This window comes from Saccostrea cucullata, unplaced genomic scaffold (assembly GCF_032062105.1).
Source record: "Saccostrea cucullata isolate Sc308-1 unplaced genomic scaffold, CSIRO_AGI_Scuc_v1 ctg287, whole genome shotgun sequence".
Lineage (NCBI taxonomy): Eukaryota > Metazoa > Mollusca > Bivalvia > Ostreida > Ostreidae > Saccostrea > Saccostrea cuccullata.
This window is the reverse complement of record NW_026930709.1, coordinates 236,147-246,588: the sequence shown is the minus strand read 5'-3', so window position 1 is coordinate 246,588 and position 10,442 is coordinate 236,147. Positions and strand designations below refer to the sequence as shown.

General features: G+C 34.0%; 1 protein-coding gene across 2 annotated transcripts; it reads right to left on the bottom strand.

Annotated features, from left to right (window-relative positions):
- Nucleotides 1-6,164: 6,164 nt before the first annotated feature.
- LOC134229754 (tripartite motif-containing protein 2-like) lies at nucleotides 6,165-10,442 on the bottom strand. Of its 2 annotated transcripts, none has more exons than XM_062711541.1 (3): nucleotides 10,061-10,442; nucleotides 9,523-9,588; nucleotides 6,165-7,419 (listed from the first exon to the last, which is right to left on the bottom strand). In XM_062711541.1, the coding sequence occupies exons 2-3, from the start codon at nucleotides 9,560-9,562 to the stop codon at nucleotides 6,239-6,241; spliced, it is 1,221 nt and encodes a 406-aa protein (XP_062567525.1). In that variant the 5' UTR covers nucleotides 9,563-9,588; nucleotides 10,061-10,442; the 3' UTR covers nucleotides 6,165-6,238. The 2 variants fall into 2 exon arrangements, with proteins under 2 accessions (XP_062567525.1, XP_062567526.1); XM_062711542.1 differs by lacking the exon at nucleotides 10,061-10,442 and adding an exon at nucleotides 9,749-9,767.

Below are 10,442 nucleotides of genomic sequence, written 5' to 3'. Positions count from 1 at the left end.
ATTACATTTCATAAGAATATAATATCACTAATACGAGGGCAATAAATACTGGTAATGTACTCTGTGCTCGGAATGAAACAAAAAACGCTTTTCAGTGATTTAGTGATAATCATTTCACTTAAATATTCTCTTTTAATTAAAAATAAATAAAAAAAAATTAATGGCCCTTCCTTTACAGGGATATTGCAGATCCTGGACTTGTTTCTTCTTTCTGAAAGGTGTTTTGAAAATAAAACAAGTCAAAGAATGAGAGATTCGGCAAATATTGTCGATGTGACAAAAAAAACAACTTTTTATTTATATCCGAAATTCCTTTACTCTTCAAGGCGTGTTGGTCTGGACGCTGTCGTGAAGAAATTTAATGTCGTGGATCCCTGATTCTGGTTCCTTTCTCTGGTAAACCTTCCGATTTTTATGCAAAATCTTTGCTTTCTAGACTCCTCCAGAAATTGAACTGCCTCCCCGAATAAGAATCTGAACAACAAGACCAGTGATATTTAAGAAAATGGCATATAAATCTGTCCTTGTGCTCTTGCAATTCTTTGCTCTTCTCAGACCTTTGCTGTTTTTGTCAAGTGCATCTTATTGTAAATTTGCTTTGAGGGTTTCAAGCAATGGATCCAAGTTTCATTATCTGTTTGAATTTCAGACAAACATGGATAACTACAATTTCTGATTTTTGGAATAATTGTTTAGATATTCTCACATGCTGTCGTTTTCACTCATTTTTCAGAGATAGGAGGACCATTGAGTTTAAGCTTTTTTTATTGTCAAACGCCTCTTTAAAATCAAATGAACTACTCCCAAAATGATGTGATGCCTATCAATTTTGCTATGTGTCTTAAAGTCAATCAAACATCATCAATGAAAATTTGTTGAATTTGGCAAACGGTGCACTGGTTGTTGTAAGTCCTTATCGCCAATGACGGTACCCATTTTGATAGCCATACTATTATTATACCATTTTTGTTCATTGAAATCCACCTCCTCATGTGTTTATAAAACAGACATTGGTTGCTGTAAATTTCACATATTTCAGTGAATATTTCTTTGGGATTTTTAACAAGTTTTACAGCAGCTTAAATGAAGCGCTTAATTCACACTAGTTTACAAATTCTTTACCATTTGATGCAGTGTCTCGAATAGGCCGCGTTTTCCAGTTTCTCACAATGAAACTGTGTGATGAAAAGTGGCCATATAAACTGTTATAAATTTCACTAAAGATTCATTCATGAGAGAAAGTCAAGCTTAATGTCATATGATTTCTTTGTTGTATAATACAAAACAATGAAAAACTGGAGACCAACACCCAGAGGTCAAAGTCATAGGGTTCAGGCCATCATTTATTGAACAGCCCTCGTAAGTTGTGCTATTACATTTTCAACAGATTGCCAGACGATCTGGACCCTGGATCATGAAACAGACTTAGACTTAAAATGTTTCATGATCATAAGGCCAGGCCCCAGAATCATGAAACAGACTTAGATTTAAGTCAAATTTTCAAGCACCTGTTAAATTTTCATTTATTATTGAATTAACCTCAAGATTTGCAAATAACAAAACTTTTGTGAATCAATATTGAAACATCTTTTAATTTTTATCTTCTTAAGTTCTACAACATTTACCATCGGCATCGGCCGATCGAGATCAAAAAGTAAACAGTGTTTCGCACATCATCAATAAATTGTCTCTGATATAATATTCCGAACTTTAAAAAAAAATTAAATGAATTTACAAAATGAATATTTTGACTTACGCTTAAGAAGTTTCATGATCCTGGGGACTGGTCTCCAAAACTTTTCTGGTTATATTTTCAGTTATAGTTCACAATTTTTCTAGTGAAATTGGTATATATTTGTTTCAACGATTTTTATTTACTTACTAGTAACCGCAAATGAATTTAGTACATGTAGTTCACTCATATGAATACTAGTACATGTAGTTCACTCATATATTTTTCTCGATTGATTACTGTTAGTTATCTTCATACCGGTAGTAAGAATGCAGGAGGGCAAACAAATATCATTCTGTTTTCAAAAACTTTCTTATAAGTGAATCAAATCCATTGTACAGATCGCGATTATACGTACCATGTTCTTTTTATGCTTTTGCATCTTCTAAGCTTTTGTGTCTCTAATTCCAGTTCACTGAGATATAAAGGTTGACGTATAAATGAAAGTAATAATTGTCATAGTTGAAACATATCTAAATGTCGAGTTGATGGCCAAAGCAAGAGTTTCCTTTTTTACATGAAGATTGATTAATTGTATATTGTTTAACGTCCCTCTCGAACATTTTTCACTCATATGGAGACGTCACCGAATGCCGGTGAAAGGCTTCAAATTTAGACCTATACTCGGGCCATTGAGCAGTGAGGGTTCTTTATCGTGCCAGCGTCTATCGTGACACGGGACCTACGTTTTTAAGGTCATATTCGAAAGACCCGTGACTTTCACTTCTGATGCCGAGCGCTTGGCGAAAGAACAGTCACTACCTATTTTTACGTCTTAGTTTTGACGCGAACGAGAATCGAACCCGGGCCTCCCGATCACGAAACGAACGCTCTACCACTAGGCTACCGTGAATGGTTTTTACATGACGAAGTGTTTGAACAAAATTTGCTTCACAAAATAAAGAAACACGTCGGCTAAAAGGGAGCAAACTTAGTAGTTAAACGCCATTTACTGGAAGACTGAAGTGGTCTCCAAAAATACATTTATATTTAGAGATATTCAGTGAGGACATTTTTTTCTTCAGATTATGTAGAATCAGAATGATTTTTAGAGAAATTTTGTAGATGACAAATCACAAGACATAAAGTTCGAAATGAGTTTCGTTTTAAAGGAGGACAAGTTGTCTATGATGTCAAAGACGTCATGTCAAAAAAGCTGCTTTTCCATTTTTACTGAGGAGTGGTTGTAAATAGCATTGAAAAATTGTATGTTTTGATTATACTGATAATTTAGAGTTTCTGATATTTTAAATTGCCCGAGAGATTTCTTTTAATCCCCATATGATTTATTACACTTTTTTGCATACGTTGTGGAATTTACAACACTTCTTGCATACTAGTACGGTGTGGAATTTACAACACTTCTTGTATATTAGTATGTTGTGGAATTTACAACAGTTCTTGTATATTAATTAGTACGTTGTGGAATTTACAACACTTCTTGTATGTTAATTAATAGGTTGTGGAATTTACAACACTTCTTGTATATTAGTATGTTGTGGAATTTACAACACTTCTTGTATATCAGTGCGTTGTGGAATTTACAACACTTCTTGTATATCAGTGCGTTGTGGAATTTACAACACTTCTTGTATATTAATTAGTCCGTTGTGGAATAAACAACACTTCTTGTATATTAATTAGTACGTTGTGGAATGTACAACACTTCTTGTATATTAATTAGTACGTTGTGGAATTTACAACACTTCTTGTATATTAGTACGGTGTGGAATTTACAACACTTCTTGTATATCAGTACGATGTGGAATTTACAACACTTCTTGTATATCAGTACGTTGTGGAATTTACAACACTTCTTGCATGTATTGTGGAACAATACGTCCTTTTTATTTTGACGGGGAGTTAGGGTATGGACTTGATTGAACTTTCACTTGACCTACAATATATTTTGTTTGTAAGAAAGCCAAGTTCAAAATCAAGTACATTTCCTGGAAGATGACGTTGGAGAATTTAAATCATTCTTTGAATGGGGACTTTGAGTAAAGTTTGGAATACCACTTGTGGAACTTAGATAATTTTTCAATGAAAATAATAATAAAAACTAACTTTTCTTTCTGTTTTCAGTAACTCAGAATGAAAAAAGGAAATAGATAGAATACATAGTGGGTACTTACTGGTCCCTGCTGACAAAGCAGGTAACGTTGACTTATTGAAAATGCTCACAAAAATGTCTCTGGTTCCTTAAAGTAAATTAATCACTTCTAATTTCATATCATATTAATAAACGTTGGTATCTATGGTTAGATTAAAATGAACCTCAATTTCTTTAAATATGTAATTCTAAAATAATTTTACGGTGTAAAAATTTTGACTTTTTATAAGACCTTTCTGAGAACTTCAAAGAACCTTGAAGTACATTGAGAGGTATAAAATAAAAATTCTTGCATGAAAAGATTTAATTTTCAATCTTCATTTGAGACTCTTTGAATTAAATTATAAATTAAAGAGTTGTCCTTCCTGGCTGAGTATCGTAGTACCTTAATCCAACTTTTACTCATAGTTTCCTTTCTAAGGAGGAAATTCTTCAAAATCATGTGTCAGTTAATATATTTTTCATATTCCTAACAACCAGAATGAATTTGAATTACCATATCTATATTGGATTCCAAAACTTCATAAAAATCCTTACAAACAACGAAACATAGTGGTTTCCAGTGAATATTCTACCAATACTCTTTCTTAACTCCTCCCAAAAAACTATTAACAGTAGTGAAGGAGAAACTTCAGGAGTACTATATAACAATATATTCGAGAAGTGGTGTTCATCAGATGTTGATATTAAAAATTCCAAGGAACTTTTGGAAAATTTGAAATCACAAATGTTTAGGGCAATTGCTGGGTAGGGGATTTATTCTTTCGCAATTTTAACGTTATACACAATTTTCTTATAAAATGGCTTTTTCACATCATTACACTGCTTTTTCAATAAAAATGGTAATTGGTAAATTTACTTACCTGGTCACTGGTCATTTGCAAAATTATTTTGTTAAAACACATTCTGATGCACACACAAGGAGGGAAGTTGACATCAAAAAAATTGATGAATATCAGGGGTTTCAACAGTCTTCCAACAATCATTTCGCAAGTTATATGGTCGACAGAATAACCTTCACAGAAAATACAACTGAATTTATCATTGATAGACCATTTTAAATCTACGGATTTTTCCGTTTGCCCAAATATGAAAAGGAACATGTGGCTGTGGCCTTCGAATTTTCAATTAACTAGTTAATTTCCAACCTATGTTGATACGATGTTTTAGAGGCCCATGTTTGATCTACTCCTGATTTGTATTGTTTGATTTCATAGACTTTTCTCACAGTGGGACAGGGAGAGCATATCTGTATCTCAGTAGGTGCTGGCATGAAAAAATTCGGCTCTGAATGTCGAGTGTAAGTCTAAATTTGCAGTCCTCCACCTAGACAAAGCCATCGACAAAAAAAGTGTCGTTGTAAATAGAGAGTTGTTATGTACAATGATTGAACCTAAAGTTCTCTGGTGTGTGTCAGCAGTTTCTTAATCTGAGAGCTACGTTCTGTAGCTACCCTCCACCGGAATGTGATGGCGTCTCCATATGTGTGAAAAATTCTCTTGAGGAACGTTCAGCAACAGTTTTAAAAAATACCCGCTAAATATTTTTTTGAATCCGATCAAGGGTTTCCTGTTGACAAAAAACAAAATGATTTCCGAATATTTATTTCATAAGGGATGTCAATATGGCGGCAATAATAGGCATCTTCATGGTACATGTATAAACAACGTGTTCCCAGAACTCCTCCTAAACTTTAGGCAGTAGCAGAATCACCCTTTGAAATACGATTTGTGGTGTCATGTAGATATGCAAAAAGGTGGCTCGCATATAAGTATTTAAGTGTCCTGTAGGTATGCAGTAATGTAAGATTTTGGAATTAATATTTCTCCATGAGAAGATCATATAAAATCTTATTTTACAAAAAAAAAAAAATTCCAAAATTCAGATTAAAACAAAAAATATGCTTCATGTAATATTCTTTTACTTTCATACTTTCCACAGTTTATTACATGTATACTGAAAAAAATACCCACACACAAGCATATAAACATTTCATGTTCAATTTTATACAAAAACTTGGCAAATTTTTAAACAATATCGTTTCTCTTGCCAGGATACGAAAAATACATTTAGAGCTACAATGTAGGCATCTCTTGTGCTAATGAATGCATCAGATTCACATATTAGTACACTGTACGTAAGCATGATTTGACTAGAATATCAGATTCAACAAATCTTAAACACTAAAATAACATTGGCATGACGAAACCAAGATTTCATGAAGAGTGCTGTTTACTTTTCCAAGTTGATTGATAACATGTCAATGAGAACACTACAGTCTAAGTATAATCTTTTGTTTATGCAGACATACATGAATCATTAAACTATCTAGTCACAGGGATAAATTTTCAACATGTAATTTGGTATTAAACATAATGAAAAATGCTCAAAATTCACACAATTTCAAGATGATTATCATTAAATGAATAAACTATAACTTCTGTAGCTTTCATTTTTCCATGTGTGACAAACAAATGCATATCACCAGACAGCGCCACACCCTGTGGATGCAACAACCCGTCTTCTGCTGAAACAATGTTTCTGAGGAATTCCCCTCTCTTTGAGAATAATGCCACACGGTCGTTGTAATGATCCGCCACGATGATGTTTCCTTCTCCGTCTGACGTCACGCCATGAGGAGACTTAAACGCTCCCTCCTGACGGCCAAATTGTCCAAATGCGAATTTGAAGTTACCATGTTCATTAAAGACTTTGACGCAATGATTTCCAGAATCAGACACAATTATGTCGCCATTGATGCTGATATGTACATAGCGGGGAGATTGGAACTGCTGAATGGGTGACAATGGGTCTCCAAGATTAAACAACCATTTTCCCTCCGGAGAAAAAACCGACACGTCATTAGATAACGCATCCGTTACTATGAACCGACCAATTTTGTCTACCGCTACACCAGAAGGGCACTGAAAAAAGTTACCTCCAAAAGAGAACAGAATATCTCCATGCATTGAAATGACTGATACATTTTTGTCTTTTCTAGATGTGACGGCGATTTTATTTTCTGAGATTATGGCTGAGGACCATGGTTCTCTTAATGCCCAACTACACCTTATGATTTTTGGTCTACCTTCTCGGTTGAAGGTCGAAATTCGTCCATTGATCATGTCTGTTACTATACACTTTCCCCTGCCCAAACTCTGCACATCCGTGGCATCTTTGAAACAGCCTTTCTGCTTACCTTCACATCCGAAAATTTTCATTAAAGCAGCACGAGGATAAGAATCATTATCGAATGTGAAGATTGCGTTCACGTGACCATCTGGATTTTCTGTCACGTGACAATCTTCTTCCTCTTCTTCGCTGGAGCTATCAGAGGATAAATCCAGATAGTTTTCGTATGGTGATGCGCTGAGATTATCCATTCCGCTTCCAATGGAGGATGATGATTGAACACTGTTGAGGCTAGAGGAGTTCATTGCAAGCCTCTTTTTCATCCTACTAATGAGGCCGGATTTTCTCTGTGTCGGCGATGACTCGTTGTTGATGATTGTATCTGTCGATGAACTTTTGGTCATTGACTTCATTTTCCTTTTTATTTCGTACAGGTCGTGTTCTGAAAAAAAGTAATATGATATTGTTAAATGTTTTCTGTTGGCAAATTACACAAAAATATGACGGACATTTTGAGTGACCAAGGCAAAGAATAAACTTGACAAAAACGTATAGTATGAATCATTGATTGTGTCAGGATTGACATACTATATAATTGTACATGTACTTACTTTTGAATATAATATTGTAATTCTACATAAACTAGTTTATTTTGAACCAATTACATGGGTTGAATTTCTCACAAGGCCTTTGAAAGAATTTTATTCATTGACAATATAACAACATATTACAAGTAATTTATGTCATAGTGTCGGTGAACCAACATCTGATTATCCGTATATGTGTGACAATAGGCTGCCTCATCATGTTTTCATTACGAAAGAAGCCGGATGAGCTGTTATACGCCTACTCATACATATATAGGTCACGTTCTGAATACAAAAATTAAATAATAAATACGGGAAACATTCCGGAAAACTAAGTTTATATTCATTTTTAAGTCCATAAACCGATTTACTCCATGTGGAAATTATCATACATTCCAAGAAACACAAATCTGAATTGCAAATACGGAGAAGATATTTTTTTACAATTCCAAGACAACTGAACATATTAATTAGTTTTTACTAGAAATCTATAAAAAATATATATATATACATGTATAGGAAAGTAAACAAATCAGACCGAATTGTTACATGACAAATTATCCCTCTGTGATTAAAAGGTCAAGAACATAAAACATACCAGAACGTGATTTCTATTACAGGTTATCCCTTCTTTCGCATTTATCAAACAGTAATCACTGCGTCTAAGATAAAACTACACTGGATTCAATTTATATAGCATTCCCTAACCCTCCCTTTCTATTTTTTACACCCTGAACAATTTCAGTCTCAAACACAAAAGGTCACGCCGATTATTTATGTTATTGGTGAGATTACCAAAATGTTTGCAAACACACGAGTAACGCAAACAATCCCCATATTGCCCTAAGGAGGATACTTTCAAAACCCCTGTCATTGGCGACGCTAATTCTTAAGAATGCCCTCTTTATATTGATTCTGATCTTATGCACACACAATAACATGTTATGAGCCTCTCTGACTTTTTCTATGACACCCCGGGTTCTTATTCTTTCTGTTCTTAAACCTGTGACGTAATGCTAATTTTTTATTTGTTTTAATTGTCATAATCTTAATCTTTGATATGTAAACTTCGGATTACGCAAATATTCTGTTTTCTTAAAAACATGCTTGTTTTTTTCTATTTGCTCGCTATTGCTTTTTTTTCAATTGTCGAATTATGAATGTCACAATATTCAGACTTTGGGTCACGTTGGTTTAATTGGATTAATCTATTTAAAATTCTTTTCATTTTTTGTTGTACGATTTTCACCAAATTTTATTTGTATAATAATTGAACATGCTTAGAGGGCCCCAAGAAGACAAGGGCTTAAAATTGTATATAGTACAATTTACTAACAAGGCATAAACCATGGACCCCCGGAAATTCCAAAAGTGGAATCGAAACCCTATATGAAGACAGTGACTGTTCAAATAGTAAGCATCTGGTGTCGATGGTTTACACCCGCAGTGAGCCGATGTCAGCCAAAAAGACAACCCGTGGATAGGTTTGAAACGAAAAAGACACCGTAAAGCGGAGCATCCCCTCAAAAAAAAATCAAGAGAACATTCAACATCGATCCCGATGCAAAAACGCCGTTTCGCACAGAAACACACTAAAACACACACAAATGCACAAGGGTGTTTCTAATTTCTATATTCCCTCCATCTTCGTTGGGAGATGGAAAAAGTTGGTAGCATATAAGTTTTTTTATGTTTGGTGATTAAACCAAATACATTCAAACACACATTTATAACAACACATTAAATTATGCTATTAACATCTTATATTATTAGCAACGCAAAAAAAAAATCTTCAGATTTTACACTCTATTATTCAAAATCATACCATTGCTAAAAGAGATGGGTTTCGGATTTCCGATAACTTTTTACTTCATATTTTCTTTCAATTGCAAACTTTAAAATCGTTATTCACATGATAAATTTTATTAGGATTTTTAGTATATGAGTAGGACACTTACCGTTTTCGGTCATGCAGGAGAATCTTCGATGTTCTTCCATCGTGTATATTTATATACTCGCACAATCTTTCAAAAAGAAAAGAAAAATATCAATAAAAAGAGTTACGGACAATATATTGACAAGGTACTGCACAAAAATTATCACTATGTAAAAGTTACATCAATATTTGAGAAAATAAGAATTTACACAAGAACGGCTTCAGACAATGATTTTCAAAGTGTTTACATTGGTTACTTATTGTGTACTATCCAAACACAGCTCCGCCTTTGGGACGTAACGAAGAAGATCGAACACGAGTGAGATCAATTTTCTTATTTTATCAAAAATGAATGGCTTTTTTTTTCAAGAAACTTACAACAACAAAGACAACAACAAATCAAAATGTGGTCATTTTTTATGCTGTTAATTAATTAATTAAAACATCATTCAACTTCCACAAAAAAAAGTACATTATTAAATTGTGCAAATGCACTGCCATAGATTAGATTACACGTTTTCCAACACCAGAGAGGGTCTCGCACATTGACTATATCTTACCTCTGAATGTTTTAAGAAAGTGGCATTTGTCGAATCAAGGACGGATTAATTTTTACCCCTCTGAGCTTTGTTCACAATAACGAGGTTTTGAATGGATTTGACCATGTTGACAAACAACGAAGACCACGGGGATCGCCTGCGGATTAAACCACTTCTTACCATACACCCAGTAAAATCAGACCAGTTTTAGTCGTACGATTCGTAATTGATACCCGTGTTAATTCATCTATAGTAAGAGCAATGTAAAAATGGGGATGCTTTGCTGATATTTGTAAGCAGAAATAGACGATCAAATTACAACACACAATGCTTTCGAGTCCTTGGTAGGTTCTGGTCCCCGGATTGTTTTACTTTTTCATCACATTTTATTTTTGCGAAATTC

What these genes read in the sequence shown, in the direction of transcription:
- LOC134229754 (XM_062711541.1), bottom strand. Translation starts at nt 9,562, where the DNA reads ATGGAAGAACATCGAAGATTCTCCTGCATGACCGAAAACG. An exon ending in CTCCTGCATGACCGAAAACG is followed by an intron (nt 7,420 to 9,522) that starts GTAAGTGTCCTA and finishes ACTTTTTTTCAG; the next exon opens with AACACGACCTGTACGAAATA.